The 20,470-nt window shown below is 37.6% G+C and overlaps 3 protein-coding genes and 1 long non-coding RNA gene across 6 annotated transcripts in view; 2 read left to right on the top strand and 2 right to left on the bottom strand.

The window, feature by feature from the left end:
- Positions 1-6,129, bottom strand: part of LOC124160207 (mitogen-activated protein kinase kinase kinase 4) — a 70,906-nt gene extending 64,777 nt beyond the window's left edge. The window contains exons 1-2 of one of the 2 annotated variants that reach the window (XM_046535998.1): positions 5,778-6,129; positions 5,339-5,524 (exon numbers count right to left, since the gene is read on the bottom strand). In XM_046535998.1, coding sequence (XP_046391954.1) covers positions 5,339-5,524; positions 5,778-5,860 — 269 coding nt within the window. In that variant the 5' untranslated portion in view covers positions 5,861-6,129. The remainder of the gene's footprint in view (positions 1-5,338; positions 5,525-5,777) is intronic. The other variant, XM_046535999.1, reaches the window with a different exon arrangement.
- Positions 6,130-6,377: 248 nt separating this feature from the next.
- LOC124160907 lies at positions 6,378-8,600 on the top strand. Its single transcript, XR_006865267.1, has 3 exons — positions 6,378-6,458; positions 7,944-8,122; positions 8,212-8,600. It is a non-coding gene; the product is annotated as an uncharacterized LOC124160907 (long non-coding RNA).
- Positions 8,601-9,166: 566 nt separating this feature from the next.
- Positions 9,167-16,305, bottom strand: LOC124160286 (lipid storage droplets surface-binding protein 1-like). Of its 2 annotated transcripts, none has more exons than XM_046536116.1 (8): positions 15,938-16,305; positions 15,659-15,844; positions 15,504-15,532; positions 11,967-12,124; positions 11,713-11,873; positions 10,313-10,639; positions 9,654-9,764; positions 9,167-9,566 (listed from the first exon to the last, which is right to left on the bottom strand). In XM_046536116.1, exons 1-8 carry the CDS (start codon positions 16,061-16,063, stop codon positions 9,498-9,500), a joined length of 1,167 nt encoding a protein of 388 aa, XP_046392072.1. In that variant the 5' UTR covers positions 16,064-16,305; the 3' UTR covers positions 9,167-9,497. The 2 variants fall into 2 exon arrangements, with proteins under 2 accessions (XP_046392072.1, XP_046392071.1); XM_046536115.1 differs by having other exon boundaries at positions 9,167-9,578; positions 15,938-16,303.
- Positions 16,062-19,022, top strand: LOC124161315 (secreted RxLR effector protein 161-like). The gene is made up of 2 exons (XM_046537626.1): positions 16,062-16,109; positions 18,384-19,022. Exons 1-2 carry the CDS (start codon positions 16,062-16,064, stop codon positions 19,020-19,022), a joined length of 687 nt encoding a protein of 228 aa, XP_046393582.1.
- Positions 19,023-20,470: the final 1,448 nt, after the last annotated feature.

Raw genomic sequence — 20,470 nt, 5'->3', positions numbered from 1 at the left:
CCATTAAAAGCCAGGTGTGTCCAAACGGGTCAGAAATTAAATCCAGGAGTGAATAATGACCATTGGGCATTTAATTGGGTGACTAAAAGGTTAAGGAGAAGGTGGATGGTAAGAGCATGGAGTGTACAGCAGAATGACGTTTACAATGGAAAAGAATTTGTGAGATAGTTTAGGGAGAGAGGACATGCAGCCTTTTACCCTACACCTGCATCCACCCTTAATTCGTAAATGAACAAGTCATCCATGATTAAGCAAGGAGGTGATTGCTATAGAGTGGAATCAGAATTGAAAGGATTTATTTTATCTTGTTTTTACGGGACAGAAGATTTCTATATAAATTTAAAAATGTTTCTTGGACTTTGCACCTGGTAATGCTTAGTAGAAGAGTCAACATTTCGATAAACAGCTTGTTATTCATCCTGACAGAGCAGGATGAACATGGTCTAAGAATTAAAAACAATTTTTTTTAAAATGTTGATACTTTTACAAAGCGTCACCCAGTGCAAAGGCCAAGAAATGTTTTCATTTAACCTAAAGACTGCGGGAATGTTTCTAAATGTTTTGTTTTTCTGGGATGGCAGGGGAGAGTTAGTTAAGCCACATTAGTGATCCCTACACTGAAATAAAGAGCACATGGGCTCTACCCTAGAAACAATAAAATATTTGGGAAACTGCCTTAGGTAGTCGAGCGATGGCCAAAGGTTTAATAACGTTTTTCCACAATCTGAGTACAAAACGTAAAAAACATTCCTGCAGTCTAAGGGTTAATGCACTACTAGAACCCAATATCATCAAAGTTTTATAATTTTCCCCAATCATTCATCCTATGTTCCATGGTTGTTACTTGGAGACAAGTATCTAGGAAGATAATACATTGACTCTCATCTATAGGGATCCTGCAAATCAGACGAATTCTTGATTTTTTGCAAATATGCTCTCCATTTTAACCCTTGGCACTAACTTTTTTGCTTCACTCTCTACACAATTAGTTTACTGAGAACTCGATTTTTAAATGACCTTACAATTACACGTGGTGAGTCGAGTGACACTAGAAATGAGAGTTGGTAGTGAGCAATTCTGTATTGAGAATAATACGACATCCAAGTGGAGAAGGCCTACCCTCTGCGTCTTCGACCCACATCTCAGGGATATGCAATCAAAAATAGAGATTTCATCCACTCTAAATTTTCGTTCATTATGGGTAGTCCCACGCATCATTTTACCCAGTCAATCAATTCATAAGTTAGACCATTCATTTGGCAAAAAATCCCACTTATACATGACCAACTTTGTAACATTCCATCAATGTTGATCTTCAGTACCAGATCACAACACCAATAGGGTGGTTTCCTATCCTTTTTTATTGCCTAAATCAAATTACTCCTGGAGTACGTATTTCATGCTTTTAGATTTTTAAATGACGATATCTATTTTTTGCGATTAAATTAAAAGTGAAAATTTTCAAGCAGGAGATAAATGTGACGGCTTAGTATGAATGCTGGGAAAAGCCCGTGTGACGTCATTCTGGTTCTGGCCGCTGCCGTGTGAGGCCACCGAGGCCACCTTGGTGCGAGGCCTTGAGCACTGCTACGATGCAGGCTGCTAGCAGGTAGCGCTTGGCTTAAATAAGGATTATTAATACCCCATCAAACAAAGGAAACTTTCCGACCATAGGCAATTTTAATAGATGATTATTAGGACATGTTTCCCTGAGCTCTCTGCCTCATGCATGCATTGGTAATCTCAGACGATGTAAAATTCCTGACTACTCCTTTAGCATCTAGGTCCCTGTGACGTCACATGGAGTGGTATTGAATGGGTGCCAATCTAGCCTTTTTCAAATCAGGTTAAAATTGACCATTAACATTCGTCTAAACTGGGATTTCTAAAACCAAATAATTTGTATATAATGAATATACTAATGGTGGGTAATGAATCACAATCAATGCCTTTCGTTTTCTCTGAAGGAAACAACCCTATTCTAAAAGCATATTGTACCAGAAATACACCTTCGTGGAAAAAAAGAATTTGATCTTATAATAATGCAGATCTCTTGCATACCGTAACATTATATATCTATTAACGGAGTCCTTCTCTTGACGGAATTGCACTGATAATGCACATACGGCTCCACTCAACCGCACCCAGTTCACCTGCATAACTTACCTCCACATAATACCTCAAATCATCCTGGCCACCACACATCCACTTTTCCCAAAGACAAAAAATTTTGGTCACCAAGCACCACAAACACCAAGTTCCCACAAATGGCTCCCATTCCAAATGCTTCTAATCCATTGCAGAATTCGTCCTTCATTCCCTGCATTCACTGCTCAGTACACTGATTGCAATCTTTTATTTTTTACACCAACATAAAGTCCCTTCAAACCACGATTGAATCATATTTTCAAAATGAAACTCCCTTTCTCTTCCCTGATATTCAAAACCTAAGACACATTTTCTCAAGCCGAGAGCCCTTTATCTTTGACACACTCTTCACAGTTAATAGTTGTTGAATGGACATATGTAAAAGATATCAACATTTTAAGAGAAGTATACGAATGTAGTTGAGCCAAGCACAAGATGGAAATCTGAAAATGACTGAAGAGTTATAAAGAACCAAATAATTAAGCAGCTCATCTTGGTAAGAACTTGGAAGCAGCTTATCTGAGTAACCTAGTGTCAATGGGAAAAATAGGATGGTACTGTTGCTAATGGCTTCCGGGAGCAGCTGCGTGTTGCGCTTTGTCTTGCAAGCTTTCGCATCCATTACAGGGCGCATCATCAGGCGATGAATGAAATTACGGAATTGGTTGTCAATTAATATACTCGTCCAACCTCCCCCATCCAAAGCTAGGATGGTACTGATTTGACACTGCATACTTATGAAAAAAAACAATCACGAAAGAAACTGTCAACACCAACTCAATGCAAGAAATTTCAATAAAAGGAGAGATATAAATTTGTACACACATTTAATAGCACCCAGCACAATTAAAGGTCTGAAATTAGCATAATTGGAACAGTCAATGAGGGCGAATCCAAGATTTTTTCTGGGGGGGAGGGCAGCAGGGTCTGACAGGCAAACTGTCTTCTCATCTTTGGGATTAAAAACTGCAAGCAACGTTCATATACGAAATAAACTCATAATTTTAATAGAAAAGTTATTAATATGTTAATATTTATAGCTTTTATATTAAAATATGAATTTGTTAAGTATTTGTATTAAAAATGTTGCATACTGTATTTCTCCGAGTATATTCCCCCCCTAATTTCGAGACTTCAGTTTTGGGAAAAGTTACAAAAATGCGTTTGAATATTGTCCCCCCTTTACTTTTACCACGGGCATATTTGGAAAAAAAGGGGGGACCATATTCAGACATATAGGGTATTTTTAAGCATCTGGGGGAGAAGCATGTGCTGCTCCCCCACATAGCACAAAATATCTTCTAGATATCAAGAGAGTGTCTAAAATGTCTTGGATATCTTAAATATCTACTAGATGTCTAGTAAATGTCTCCAATGTCTTGGGTATTTTAAAAATCTACTAGATGTCTAGAAAATTTCATTTTTGAGCAGAGACTCTCATTGTACATGTCCAGTGAAATTAGCAAAAAAATACCCCATATCTTGGATATTTTAAATATCTACTAGATCCATGAGAATAAAATAAAATGGTAACCTTCCACACAATTTTATTTGCTAGAGTACCGACCCGGTTTCAACACATAGTGTTTTATCAAGGTTCGAAACCGGGTCTGTACTTTAGTAAATAAAATTGTGTGGAAGGTTACCATTTTATTTTATTCTCATGTACATAAAACATTTCCACCAGATATCGCTGGACACTGTGTATTATGTCAACTAGACGTCTAGAAAATATCTTCTATGTCTTGGATATTTTAAATATCTACAAGAAGTCCAGAGTGTCTTTTTTGAGCAGAGACACTTACTGTGTATGTCCAGTGAAATTAGCCAAAAAAACCCAAATCTTGAAAAAAATGTGTAGCTGCTATGCATTTTGGTGGATGAATAGATAAAACCATTGAACCCACGTGCACTAAAAAAGTAAAGGCAACTCTTCTGGCAAATGTTTATAATCAGGATTTAAAGTTATGATAGCTTCTTTTTCAAGTATCTACTAGATGTCTGGAATATGGCTATTCTATGAAAGTAAGGCTACTGTTTAGCCTTAAAAAATACTGGAAATTTAGATACTGAAAGTAATTTAACAAAAACTATTACTTAAAGAAATGATGCATATTTCAAAAAACAAAAATATTTGTGATGAAAGAGCAGAAATTGACAATTTAAGCAAAATTTATCATTATTCAATTAATCAAAATTGTTAGGTAACCATGAACTGTCTTAGCTTAGTTGCCATCAATAAAAAAATTCTAATCAGTGGAATAAAAGGTAAGTCAAAATTCTAGTCTCTTCTTTTTATAAATAATTTACAACTAATTTCTTTTACTATCGTAACAAAAATTGCCATAACCTTTCGTGAGTCACCATTATGTACTCATATTCATTCATAGACCTGATGAAGGTGTTTAAATACATTGGCAAAAACTTGCCTTAAAAATTCTTTAAGACCTAAACTGCAAGACATTGAATCAAGATTCATTGATAATGTAACAGACTCCTAAGAGAAATGCAAAAGGAAATTGTAAGCAATTTTGGAAACTTAAAATTTGGCATGGGAGGAGGAAGCCCCTATTAGAAATGAGCGAAAGCCAGAGAAGTTAAAATATTCAGGAAGAATCCCCAGAAGACACCCTACCGCATCACCACCTGCTCCATCAGCAGGCTGTGAGTTGAAAAATAAACCCTTGTTATAACGAAGCATATTATATTTAAGTCATTTATCCTGAATTTTCCCAGTGGGTTCAATTTGAATATGAATGTCTAGAATATCTTCTCAAGATATCTTGTAGATATCATAAAAGCGTACATCCAGATATCTACAAAATTTCTAGAAGATATTACAAAATATTTTCTAGACATTAGCTGAAGACGTTCTAGATATTTTGTAGGCATCTAGTAGATATATGTGCTATGTGGGCCCGTGCCCCACCCTCCTAAATTCGCCAATGGGAACAGTACATATAAATGAAGAGAGAAAATGATCACACAAAAACCAAAAGAGAAGCAAATGTAAGGACATATTACTGTTAAAAACTAAGCCAAAACTAAAGGAGTGAAGGCAAAGGATTGCATAATTATTATAGTATAACAGGCATGTTCTGAATAGCGGGAAAAAATAAGGCAATAAGGCAGTCTATGTGACCTATAAACATTCACCTATTTTCTAACACGAACACACAGAACAAAGTACCCAAAATTATCTTTCTCTCTCCATTTTCTTTGCTTCTCCTTATTGGATATTCGTGTTCTGGGTGGGGTATGGCCGTAATCAGCATACTTTTTTAGAATTTCGTCAATATGAAGTCCATCTATGCTTCCATCCAAGCTGTTATTTGTACCATCTCCGCAGTCCCCTGCATCCAAGGTATCAATATTCCTAAAAAATATATTATGCAACAAAATCATAAAGGATATGTAAACAAACTATTATGCAGTCGGTAGTTAAGTAAAATTACAGCGCATTAATTGATGTAAGATAAATTCAACGGACTACACTATTGCCCGACAGGCCAATAAAAAACACAAAAATGACAGTCAACAGAGCTGTCAACGCCTACTTGACCGAAAATCAAGGTTCCACATCAGCTCCCAAATAACTGTTCATACTAATGCCGAGAACTTCAAATTACCTTGTGTCATCGTCGGAGCAATCGTCATCAGAACTAAAGTTAATTTCAATTCCGACCCTTTTCCTCCAATCGTCGTCCGCCATTTCAAAGTTCTTTAATAAAAACTTCAACACAACAGAGCTAGTTTTCTACTGTGCGCAACACAGTGCAACAGGTGTCCGCGGAGTTTGCCATTGACCGCGGACAAGTGATGAACGGGGGAAACACCAGGAAACAGGAAATTTTTCATAGGCAATTACTCCCTACATTCTCAAGTGAAGGAAAAATTATCAATGAAGCTTTTTCCTGGTGAATGATTATTTTGCCGCTGTCAAGAATAAATTACATTCCAACTTGTAATGATGATGACTTAAATTTTTACGGTAACATAAATAAGAAAATTTCAGTATGAAAAATTTACTAGGCTAAATTATACTTCATCGATACATTGAAATTCACGTATTATTCGGCATTATATAGCAGAAAATTTATATTCGACGTTATCATTGCAAGAAAATCCAATTTTTATCAAAACAATTGATTAAAATGTCATTTCATTAGAGGAAGTTGAAGAATAAACGTAACTGGCGTTCCCATAAAATTTTCATATGCAATTAAAATGGCCGCGGGAGCCTTTTGAAATTCATTTTGCGCAGCTTTAACATTTATCATTTGGAATATCTCGTATAATTCGATTGTAATGTGAGTAAAAATTAGATTAAACTATTTAAATATGCGTAAATCGTCTCACACAAGGCACTCATAACATCTATAAGGACTATAACCCAAGGAGCTCCGGTTGGACACTTTACGGTGTAGTGACTATTCGGCCATTTTTCCTTTAAAGTGGCGTTTATCAAACAGAAAAAGCAGACTTCAGCCCGACTAAAGTATACTTTAGCCTTAAGTACCGATCTATGAATCGCACCCTAAAGCAACCAATTTGCATCACTCTGGCGATGGCCAATGATGAATGATTTGTGGCATTCAAAAGGCTCGGATGGAGAACTCTGATTGACATTTCAAAGTCTGGGTGTTTTCATTGCACAATTTTGTATCGATACCTCTACAACATTGGTTATTGATATAGGTATTTAAAGGGGACAGAGAGCATGAAATTGTGAAGCCATCAGGGCCATATTTACCATAGTTATACGAGGTGGCCTCTCAAAATTTTCGCTCGGAAGGATGCTATTTCCAGTGAAAATCAGTCTGGAGGATGAGGGATCTTCAGATGTCATAAATTATTATTTGTATCTCTGGAGATTTCGAGAAAAAGGCAGGATTTCAGATCCTAGGAGAACTTTTCCTTAGGGGTAAAATAGAAAAGTGATCAGGATACAATTCAGGTCCTAGGTCTGTGAAGAAATGTTACTTTGACACTCCCTTAGGTGTGTTCTGATACAATCAAGTTCCTCTATTGCTCATCACAATCAAGATCAATTCATTGGAAGGAAGAAAAACTTATCATTATTATCTGCTTTCTACCATATTTTTGCTCTTCGCATGTGTCTATGCACGTAATACATAAAAAGTGTTAATAAATTAACCATTATACTATCGTTGATGTTAAGGATTCTCAAATTTAATTCATAATATATGCTCTGGTAAAGGGCCAGCTGCCGGCAAGTTCCTAGACCACCTATTCAGTGTGGTTGATTGTATGCTTACACACTAATGAGGCAAATGGCATGACAAGTGTATAGGGATCAGTGTTAGTTAAACCATGATACTATCAGAATTAGTTCAGACATTTGGTGATGTGCCAGCAAATTTGAATCCGTTAGCAAGGTATTCTAATGGTTGATGTACTGAATGTGCGAGTGAATATTATAGTGCATACATGAGCTAAATGTTATCCATCATCCATATTTCCTGAATCAATTTAACCTGAGGACATTTTATTGAACCCTGGCCAGCTAAACGTTGCCAAACTATTGAGATGGGAAAAAGGGAAAAATAGGTGACCAGGCATTAATATTACTTATAAATAAAAGAGAATAAAAATAGAAGTCTTGAACAAGGAATACCACCATCCATTATTGTACACTTACTAGTGAAGGCCTTTCGTCATTATCAAGTTTTAATTATTTAGGGTAAGGACGTAGATGATTTTGCTTACCAGAGGTATTGATTGCAGTCAAGGTTGCATGATAACGATTATTAGTATAAATGCATTTATTTCAGGACGAAATTCCCAACTGCTAACATATAAACATCCCAGTAGACAGCAAGTCTTCATAACTTCTACCTTTCCCTAAAATCCAAGTCTTATATGGTAATCGCAATGAAGACAACTACTGAAGGACAACAAATGGCTTTTCTTTGGAAATTAACTCTCCCAAATTTTTCACTGCTCACACAGGGTAAGCATTAGAGCATGATGGAGTAACCATACAGACAGAACTGTTATTTCAATGCATACATTTAAGTCACTATTTTTCATTTATTTCAGACTATTGTTAAGTTTTCTCACGACTACATGCCCACAGCCATGCAGTGATAGAATAATTTGGACAACCCAGGGACATATTGAAACATAGTATGATAGTTTCCTATTATTTTTTTATTGCCTAAATCAACTTTTGCCTTATATGCCATTTCTTATGAATAACATATTTTTATTATGTGCCAGCAAATCATTAGGGTAAGGACGTAGATTAATTATCATTTAATTTGCAATAAATTCACAAAACTTTTGAATTCACAACGATAAAGCATTGAGGTCATTCAAAAGTGAGAAATACATGCTCCAGGTAGTACTCCTGGAGCTCATATTTCTCACTTTTAGATTTTTAAATGATATCTATTTTTCGCCATTAAATTAAAAGTGAAAATTTTCAAGTGCGCGAAAATACACCGGCTAAGAATGAATGCTGGGAAAAGCCAGTGTGATGTCATTCTGGTTCTGGCTGTCGCCGGGAGAGGCCACCTTGGTGCGGGGCTACGATGCAGGCCGCTAGCAGGTAGCGCTTGGCTTAAATAAGGATTATCAATACCCTATCAAACAAAGGAAACTTTCCGATCTTATGCAATTTTAATAGGCGATTATTAAGACATGTTTCCCTGAGCTCCGTGCCTCATGCATGCATTGGTAATCTCAGACGACTTAAAACTCCTATCTCCTCATACAGACTCTAGGTCCCTGTGACGTCACGTGGAGAGGTTTGCATGGTCGCCAATCTGGCTTGATTCAAATGAGCTTATATTGACCATTAATATTCGTCTAAACTGGGATTTTTAAAACCAAATACTCTGTATATTATGAATACAATAATGGTGGGTAACAAATTGCAATCAATGCCTTTCGTTTTCTTTGATGAAGGAAACTACCCTACTAGAGGGCTGTTATTTAAGCATGCATTAAAGGCATCCTTTAAGTAAGGTAAGAAGTAAAATGTACAGCTATGTGAAGTATCATATTTTATTCTTTTAATATTTCAGTCTTTTTCAATCACTGGCGCTGGTGCTAATATAAGCTGAATCTTAGAAACTTGCTTCATCATTTGCACCCTTCGTTTGCTTCATTACAACATTTCAACATATGAGTAGTATATGATATGTTTTATCATACAATGGAATGACAAATGTTAAAAAATACAACAGATAACCCTGTGAAAGGCCTGAATCCAAGTATTACATAAATGATTTTATGGCACATGCAACGGTGACCTATCATAAAGTAACAAATTTCATAAGTAACAAATAAATATTCAGAATTATGAGTCCACAAATTCAGCCTTACGACTTCTTCTTCTGCTCTTCAGGTGTCTCCGAGGTAGATTCAGCAGTGGAACCATTATGAGCATGCTGGTTAGTTTCCTGAAAATCAGTGGCTTATGTTCAATGGGTTTCATTACATAAAACCAAAACATCACTATTAGTAAATCAACTCACCAGCCACTGGCTTGCATAAGCATTGAGGTCCTTCAAAACTCCCTGTATCTTCGTTATCTGATCTTTCATGCTAGTTTTAATGGAGTCAGATGCTTCATGGAAGTTGTACATCTAGAAAGAATGTTTGAAAGTCAGTATTTTGGTTGTAGTTATTCATTTCAACAAATTTTCTTTCACAATGGATTTTTTCACTAATATTTTTTAACTTTCAAAATCTGATAATAGTGGCTAACTTAAAAGAGCCATTTTCTTCCTATTCAATGACTGACCGCCTTATTTTTGAAGTAACAGGGGACAAAACATCAAGGTTCTTTATCCTTTTGATCAAAGGACTTTTGAAAGTTACTGATATCACTGACCACTCATTTTTAATCTCCTTCGAGTTTCTTCACTATTCTCTTACTCCTTTTTCCCTACCAAGGGAATGAGTAAGGAATCAGGCCCGAGATCTGAATATGTACAGTTACTAAAATGAAGAAGACAGTAAAAGATTGCATATTTTCTCAGAGAATAATATTTGTGAACCTTCCTGGTTCTGCACCAGGTAAGGTTTTTGAAGGCAAAATTTAAATGAGAGTTACTCATAAAAACTTTTTTTTAATATACAGACTGTCAAAGAAGAATTCATGAATTCATAAACCTGAAAACAAAAACCTCACCTTGAGTTGAACGTAGAGTCCTTTTGCATACTCAGCAGCCATCTCCAGTCGTGAACTTAGCTGAGATGGGAGAGCAGATGCCTGTGCTGCTAGTGGACCAGGTGGTATAGGAAGAGCATTTGCCGCCTGAGTGCAGATGTTCAGGACGTTCCGGATGAGCTTTCGAGCCACAACACCGGCCACAGCAACAGTGCCTGGTTGGACCTTCTCTCCCGATTCATCTTCAGAGCCATCCTCAAATTCGCTGTCTGTCTTCAATTGGTTCCACAGAGAACTTGCTCTGGCTGCAAGAGCTGCACTGTCCACGGTAGCACTGGCCATTTGCAACTGAAAATTGAGCCAAAAAAGGTAAGATTTAACCATAGGAAAATCAAAGTAAATGACTATTGCACTGATTAATTGAACTCTCAAGAGTTATTTGGATCCTCGGAAATGACAAACCTAAAGTAGCCTGCCTTCCAGACAATGACTGCAAAAAGCGTTGTCAATCCAATAAGAAAGTGGAAGCTTAAAAAATTATTTTCGATAAAATTAAGTATTTCTGTACATTGATTATGCCACCAATAGCAATAAGCTGTTTAATTAAGGATCTAAAAGCGTTAAAGTGATATTTAAATTTAAATGGATTTTTTGCACAAGCTACTTCCTGAAAATTAAAATATTTTTCATAGGAAGAGAACACAGAAGGCTTAATTTATCAATACCACTCCTATATCCTATCCAATGAGAGTGACTATCAAAGATTCCAAATAAAACTCACTTTAAAATGCTCATTTCAAGCTACTGCCTAGAAATTAGTGGCACGCCAACTGTTCACATCCCTTACGCGAATGAAAACACTGGGTGTACCTCACATGTGGTAGTGTTCTAGGTCATCAACAACATTTCTATGGCACAGCTATGGAATATGAATGAAATGAAGGATCAAGATAATACATGTCTAGCAAAACATATTTGCAGGTTGTCCCTTCTTTTGTGTTCACGAGTTTGTCAGCTAACCTGGACAAAGGTATCTACATAGTAAGAGCTCTTAGAGAGAATCTAGGTTTATTACCTTATTGGATGTTTCACACTCCTCATCTACAAGACCTTGGAAAGCTACAGATAAATTGGGCCTTCTCAAAATGAGACGAAAGAATGATTCATCAGCATGACATTATCATGTTAAATTATAAGTGCCCAGAAAACATGTTAATACGACAAAACCTCAGAAGATGCTATCAACATAGCTATGAGAAAGTTAATTCGCTTCAGCTCCAGGAATTTCTATCCAAAAGACTCATTGACAATTTGCAAACAATCTTCCAATGACGCCACTCAAGAAAGAGTGGCAGATATCTGATGATGAGGTTGATTATGAACACAAAAACCATGATGACATAAAATGCTAATTAACTTACCATTTCAGATAGATGGGATAAAGATGTTAGAGACTTTTCACTTTTAGTACCAAGGGTCTTCATTTGAACCACAATTTTCTGGTAAACACCCCTGCCAACTTTCACTGATATTTTTCCCACCCTCTGGGGAATGGATTGATCAGGTACAGTAACCGGTCCATCTAAATTGGATAAGGAGAGGTGAAGTACAACAATTACCACCAATGCTTAAGGACTTCAAAAATAGTCCCTACTTAAACATTGAATCTTCTTACCGGTTAGCTGCTGGCTTGTCTCCTCTGGAAGGTAATACTCGACATACTGATCTGCCATTTCCACTGTAGCATCAATACTGGCCATGGCATAGTTTCCAAATGCAGTTCCATATCGTTTCACAGCCTCCACTTTTTCATAAGCCGGCTGCATCGTCGTATTGACATCTACATCTACATCTACATCTACAAATTACCCTGCGAGCCACCTCTAGGGTGTTTGGCAGGGGGTGATCAATCACCAGCATGCAGCATGCATTTGGACTCCCACATGCACACCACACCGTCCAAGAAACGTCCCGTATAATAACAAACTATACTACTATATGCTGTTAGAAATAGAATATAGAATAGAAATTCAGAAACATGCAGTAAGTTTTACATAGGTTAGTAGGCTACACTACAAGTCATGCAATCTATTTACGCGTTCTATTGCTGCCGTTATAATCTCTTATTGATCGTGGAAAAAATGACATTCGGAATCTGTCTGTTCTGCAATCTATCTCTCTTATTTTATTTATATGATCTGATCTTCCGTAGTACGTTGGCGTCCGCAAGATATGGTTAACTTCGTCAGAAAAGACACTGCTCTTGAATTTATCTAAAAGGTTTAGTCTATTTTTCAATCTACGGTCCGACAGAGATTCCCATCCGAGTTTATCTAAGAGGTCAGTTACACTAACAAGACTATCGTAACGACCTTTCACATACCTGGCAGCTCTTCTTTGCACGCGTTCTAACTCTGTTATTAAGCCTTTTTCATGAGGGTCCCAAACACTGGCAGCGTATTCCAAATGTGGTCTAACGAGGGAAAAGTAGCTAATTTCTCTCACTTTGTCGTCGCACTTTCCTAATATTCTTTTAACAAAACCCATTTTACGATTAGCTTGACCGGTTATTTCTCGAATATGTTTATTCCACGATAGATCATTATTGAGTCTAACCCCTAGATATTTCACAGATTCAACTGCCTTTAACTGCGCGCCCCGAATGACATAGTTACGCTGTAGGGAGTTATTCTTCTTCCAGAAATTCATTACGACGCATTTTTCCAAATTTAATTCTAACTGCCAAGCATCGCACCAAGCTTGGATAGCAGCAAGGTCATTCGTTAGTTCATCTATATCTTTGCTGGAACGAATTTCTCTGTAAACTACAGCGTCGTCTGCAAATAATCGTAACTTACTCTGCACTACTTCGCCAATGTCGTTTATATAAAGAAGGAATAGGAGTGGGCCAATGACACTACCCTGAGGAACGCCAGAAGTCACTCTAACCTCATTGGAGACTGCACCGTCTAATACTACTCTTTGGACGCGGTCGCTCAAAAATTCTCTAATCCAATAAATGACATCTTCGTCTAGACCATAAGATTTCAGTTTTAATATTAACTTTCCGTGGGGTACTTTATCAAATGCCTTTTTGAAATCAAGAAAAATCGCGTCTACTGGAATGTTGTCTTCCCCGGAGACTAAAATATCGTGGGCGAAAAGCGCTAACTGAGTTTCGCACGATCTGCTTTTCCTGAATCCATGTTGATTTCCCATTAATAAGTTTTGCGCGTCTAGGTGTTTCATTACCGAGCTGACTACGATGTGTTCAATGACTTTGCAAGAGATGGACGTTAAAGATATCGGCCTGTAATTAGATGGCTGTTCCTTGTCTCCACTTTTAAATATAGGCGTTACATTAGCGATTTTCCAGTCATTAGGTACTTCGTGTTGCTTGATGGATTTACTGAATATTAACTGCAAGTAGGGGGCAAGTTCTGAGGCTAGTTCTTTATATACACGAGAAGGGATTTCGTCTGGACCAGGTGATTTATTTGGACTAAGCGATTTCAATATATTTTCTATTCCGAGCGTACTAATGTCAATAGCTGGCATCTTATGAATACAGGGATTGTCATCGGTCCCGGGTGAGTTTTCGGAAGGCTCCGTGAACACGCTCTTAAAGTAGGAATTTAATAAATTGGCTTTATCGTAACTTCTTGTCAACACATCTCCATTGTCGTTTCTCAGCGAACATACGGTAGATCGTTTACCTTGAACTTCCCTAACATATGACCAAAATGCTTTTGGGTTATCCTGTAACTGCTCTACTAGTGTTTTTCTTTTAAAATTCGTGAACGCATTCCTGAACGCTTCCTTCGTGGCGGCTTTAGTCATCCTATATTTTTTAATTATTAGCTCGCGTTCATTAGCGGATAAATCCGTGCTGACTTTTTTCATTTTAGCATGACACGCTCTCTGTCGCCTCAATGATTTTCTCACTTCCGCGTCGTACCATCTCGGTTCGCTGCCTTCTTTTACTATTTTACTGGGGATGTAGCTATTTATTCCCGAAGTTACGAGCGAAAGAAAAGCTTTCCAAGTATTCACTACATTTAACTTTAATACTGATTCTTGAAACTCGGGGAAAGCATTTTTCATATGACTCTTAAACCCATCAAAATTAGCTCTTTTAAAAATGAAAACTTTACGCTCTTTTTTAAAGTTTACAGCGGTATTTAGAGAAAACTTTGCAGTTACTACCCTATGGTCACTTATTCCTTCGACAGTGCCAACGTTTATTACCTGATGTGGTATATTTGTCGCTAATAAATCAAGAATATTTTCTCCTCTGTTCGGTGCGGATGCTATTTGAAACAATGAATTAGATGTGAAGGTGTGTAATAAAGCCTCGCAGATCACTTTATCCCTCCCACCAGGAATGAAGCTATAAGTCTCCCAATCTATAGAAGGTACGTTGAAATCTCCACCCACAATCAAGTTTCTTTCAGGATACTTGGATGCTACGCTGTTTATTTGATTTTGAAAATCCAACATTGACGTTATATCTGAGTTAGGTGGTCTGTAATACGAACATAATAAAATAGTTTTGAATTTTGGACATTTAATTAAACACCACACAGATTCAACGCTGGTCTCAGTTACGGTTATCGCTTGGCTGACGATTGAATTCTTTACAGCTATAAAAACTCCGCCCCCAACTCGATTAATTCTATCTTTCCGATAAACAGTGAACGATTTTGGGAAGATCTCATTGTCTGAATCATCATCTGTTAGCCAACTTTCTGTTCCAAAAATGACGTTACACTTCGTACTATGAATTAAATGGTGGAATTCGGGAATCTTATTTCTTAAACTACGGCAATTAACCACAGCCACGATTAAAACTTCGGAACTAGTATTATTGCGATTCGGGAATAATTCTGATTTGCTTTTGTCGAATAGACTATTCACAGGCTCTATACCGCTGATAAATGGAAATGCATGTCTTATTGACACACTATCAAAATGACTTGAGCCTTGACTGCCTTTGAACGTGTTGCTCGACTGACGCTTCTCGTGCTTAAATGTAATACCTGAAACGCTGATTTTTCTCTCTACTTCTCTATTCTCATTTCTGGAAGAATCTTTGTCTGTGAAAAGTTTTGAACTTACCCCTTTATTTTTCAACCCACTAATATATCTACACTCTGCCCTACTCTCTACTCTAAAAAAGACCTACAGTGCTCAAATAAGACGTAAGTCTTATTTGACGTAAGTCTTTGCAGCTGAAACCACCTAAAACGAGTATAGATAAATTTGAGCAAGGGTATCTTCAACTGTCTATATACAAACATCTTTACCACATTGCAAATGTTAACAACATTAAGCTCATCTCCCTGTAAAATTAAAATACTGATTTACCTGTTCTGGTTTCTCCTTCATGATTGGGACCTTTTCTTCAAGAGTATTCAGCCCTTTACATAATGTTTCGTCCACTTTATGTATTGGCTGTTCAAACTTTCTAGCAACAGGTGCTGCAGTCTGGATCGCTTTATGGACGGTTGCTTCGGCCGAAGATAACGTCCAGTTGACTACGCTATTTGAACCCTAAAGAAATTACAACAAATTAACTTACACATCGCACTCCTCGCCATCAAATACTTCACGCACGTTGGAAACAAATCACAAGAAATAACGCACCTTAACTTTTTCGTACATTCCTGTAGTTTGATTCCACATGAGTTCAACAATCGGAATTTTGGAAATTCTCTGTACGCATTCCAGTTGTGGAGCAGAAGCTCCATTGTTTACTGCAGGTTCTGCCATGGTGCCCGAAGTTAAGTGGTCTTTCAAGCTGCGAGAAGTCCCCTTCGTGTGTGATGGCAGGTGTGCTTCAATTCTTCCCACTGCACGAGATTATAGTCCTTGTGACACACGCCTGAGGATGCAACCGTTTTAATGGAGTCGCATGAGGCAACTATTAGCCGAGATTTCCTTCGCTTCGGTCGAGTTAACCGACGATGGGGCAAAGTGCTCACACAAGTGACTCACGACCCTGTGACGTAACGCCACGTTCCCTCTCCTCAACTTTCCATTCATTACCATCCATCGCTCGCTATCGGCACGGCAGTGGAGGGAGACCCGAGTGGGGGAATTCCAAACACTGCGTCCAATGACTTCGCTGCGTCCCTCGCAGGACGGCACAACTTAACGGATGGCGCGTTGTATAAATGGTCGCTTTCTGCCGACACAGACCGGTGCCAATTTTCTGCTCAGCGCTACTCGCTGGTCAATTAGTATGCTGCGTTTTTTTTACCTCGGCGATATCAGAACTGAGGGTCCCAACTAGATACAGAACTAGGGCGGGGCAGAAGGGGCACGTGCCCCGGGCAGCAGATTTTATGGGGCGGCAGTAACTAATTGAAAAGTTATTTAATTTTTCCAATTCAATTATTCAACTATAGTTATTAATTTATAATTTATTAAATAATAATATCAATAAAACTTCTTATTGTTAGTATAAAACATACGGCGTGTTATTCCAACTAGGTACCGCATCTCAAAAAATAGCTTACGGATTTATTATATTTTAGTGGTGGGGGAATGGGGAGGGAGTGAGCGAGTGGGGTTAGGGGCAGGGGGGCGGCAAACTGATCTTTTCCTCCCGGACAGAACTCCTAATTCCGACCCTGGTCCCAACAGAAGTAGGTGCTTCGGGAGTCCCAATGGAACGCGACCAATGTCCCGGAAGATTTATTATAATGTATATCTGCTTCCCGCCTAAATATTTTTAAGGATAAAAAAATGAGAGTTTATGGCGACTCAATGATCTAGAAAATATTTTATTTTAGCGTTAAAAGGTGAAAAAAACTTGGTTATATTCGATTGTACATGTTAATTTTCAGTTTAATACTTATTGGTTATTTCCCATTTCCTCGCAGATTGGTTATGAATGTAGCTTTGTTTGATCCTAGAAATTGAGTGCGAATTTATTATATTTAAAAATAGCGTACATATGGCAATTCAGATCTATTTTACTATAGAATTCAATAGGGTAGTTTCCTTCATCAAAGAAAACGAAAGGCATTGGTTGCGATTCGTTACCCACCATTAGTGTATTCATAATATCCAAATTATTTTGTTTTAGAAATACCGGTTTAGACGAATGGCAATGGTCCATTTTTATCCTCATTTGAAAAAGGCCAGATTGGCGCCCACGCGATGCCACTCCACGTGACGTCACAGGGACCTAGTTTCTATACGAGTAGATAGGAGTTATACATCGTCTGAGATTACCAATGCATGCATGAGGCGCAGAGCTCAGGGAAACATGTCTTAATAATCACTTATTAAAACTGGCTAAGGTCGGAAAGTTTTCTTCGTTTGATAAGGTGTTAATAATCCTTATTTAAGCCAAGCGCTACCAGCTAGCAGGGTACTCAGCTACCCGCTAGCAGCCTGCGTCGTATCAGCGCTCAAGCCTCCCTCAAGGTCACCTCACACGGCGGCAGCGGGAACGAGAAATACGTCACACGGAGAGATTTCCCGGCATTCATACTTACCCGTCGCTTTTTCGCGCGCTCGAAAATTTTCACTTTTCATTTAATCGCGAAAAATAGTTATCGTCATTTAAAAATCTAAATGCGTGAAATACGTACTCCAGGAGTAATAATCTTTCGATTTAGGCCATAAAAAAGTAATAGGAAACCACCCTATTGAGGACATGAGTACAGGCTTTAAAAAAATATTTGCCTCGATTTTTGATAGTTTCTCAACACTTATTATTTTACATTTTTATTTCCATATCATATTTTTTAATTTTCAAAAATAATATGAAAAGTAAGAATTCCGCATCTTATAAAAATTAATGATATATCGTGACTCTATTTTATATTATATAAATTTTCTTCTTAGAACTGCCAAAAAATCTAAAAAACAACTTCTAAAATAAACTTTTCCTATGACCCTTTCAAAAAAGCAGCAGGTTCTCTTTTATCCTCTGACACCTTTATTTTATTTATTTGTTTTATAATCTTTTTACAAAGAGTATGTGGTAAATAAAGCAAATAATGAAAAATTAGAATTTTATAATTTCAAAAAACTATGGTTCAACTGAGTCTTTTTTTGTTGCTGCTTTCATTTACAGTTCACGATAGTCGAGAGCGCTGTGGGGGCCCCCGAGCTGACCTGGCCAGACCAGGATCCTGAATACCCCAAATTGAAAGGAGAGAATGATGCCTTGCTAAATAATGGCAAATATAGGGAAGCAGTGGGGGCACTTCTGTATATTTCAACAACTACTAGACCAGATATTTCTGGAGCAATGAGTATTCTCTGCAGACGGGTTAGTAATCCCAGACAGCGAGATTGGGAAGCTTTAAAGAAACTAATGCGTTACCTCGAGCAAACCAGTGATATGGAATTGAATATTTATGCCTGTGAAGATCTTAAATTGACTGGATATGTAAATGCCGACTGGGGTGGAGATATACAAGATAGGAAATCTACAAGTGCATATATTTTTAAGTTGGGAAACAGTGCAATTTCCTGGTCCAGCAGGAAGCAGTCTTCTGTCGCTCTGTCTACAACAGAGGCTGAGTATGTTTCTGCAGCATCTGCCAGTCAGGAAGATGTTTGGCTACGACAATTACTGCATGATCTGGGGGAGGTGCAGAATGAACCAATAATAATCTATGGAGACAACCAGGGATGCATAAAAATAGCTTCAAATGAAACTTTCTGTATATTTCAACAACTACTAGACCAGATATTTCTGGAGCAATGAGTATTCTCTGCAGACGGGTTAGTAATCCTAGACAGCGATATTGGGAAGCTTTAAAGAAACTAATGCGTTATCTCAAGCAAACTAGTGATATGGCATTGAATATTTATGCCTGTGAAGCCAGAGAAAATCTCCCAATGACACACACCATCCGTCTCAGATACTGCCTTCCGCGGTTTTCTTGTCTCATCTCGCGATGCATTACGAAATTATTACGTTTGCTCTACTCAGGAGCGATATAGATACTTCCTTTCCCGTTGGCGGATATAGATATAGTACAAAGGCGATCTGCGAGATTTGTTAATAATTGTTGCTATAAAAATAGCTCCGTCTCTGAAGTTAGTATGAATTTAGAATGGGAAAGCCTAATCGCTCGAAGAGAAAAATTTTGATTGAATCTTTTGCGGAAATTTCAAGTGGAATCCTTTTTTGCTTTATGTTCAACATATTTTGAGAAAGGCTAATTATTATGGCGGAAAAAATCACATGGATAAGATTAGGGAAATAGATTACATATCCGATAAATTTAAGATGTCGTTTTTTCGTGTACAATAAGGGACAATGATACTTGCGATAGTTTAGATATAGGATAGCTTGACTTGGAATAGGCAAAATTAACTCTGCATGTGTAGTTAATAACTTATTATATTCGTAAATACTAACTAAAATTAATATTTTGGTATGTTATGACTCATGCATGAATCACTCACTACGCTAAAATTCCGTTTTTCTGTTACTAGAATTTAAGAATTAAGGAATTTCCTGACTAATTGAGAGATTAATGCCCTCATGAATAGAAAGACGAAAACTATAGGCCGTATTATAACCTTAGAGTTGGCTAACTGCATACCTCCACTTCTCCTTATAAATTACCGATCCCTTTACCCACAATTGGTTCTTCTTCCCCGAAATTCGTCTCGAATTGCTCAAAGAACTTTTTTTGATCTCCTCATCCTTGAGGGACTTCTCTTCTCATTTTCGTATTTTCTTCTTTGTTAGACTGGGTGGTGAGTCTTGTGCGTTATATATATTCTCTGGTATATTTATTCTCAGGTATATTTATTCTCTGGTATATTTATTCTCTGGTATATTTATTCTCTGGTATATTTATTCTCAGGTATATTTATTCTCTGGTATATTTATTCTCTGGTCTCATGACATCAACTCTCTTAACACCTTTGTCTCTTCACTCAACTCTTCTGCCTCAGTTTCTTTCGCTTCTTCCACCTCCAACACTAATATCACTTTCTTAGATGTGGACATATACCTTTCGAACAATAACAAATCCAAGATATCGGTTCGCATCAAAGCCACAAACAAACAGCAATACCTCCACTACAACAGTGGCCATCCACCACACACCAAGCGTACAATCCCTTTTTCTCTCTCCGTCCGTGGACATAAGATCTGCATTAACCCCGAAGACCTTCAGAAGTTCCTCTCCCAACTAC

Source organism: Ischnura elegans, chromosome 6 (genome assembly GCF_921293095.1).
Source record: "Ischnura elegans chromosome 6, ioIscEleg1.1, whole genome shotgun sequence".
NCBI lineage: Eukaryota > Metazoa > Arthropoda > Insecta > Odonata > Coenagrionidae > Ischnura > Ischnura elegans.
This window is presented reverse-complemented; position numbering and strand designations above follow the sequence as displayed.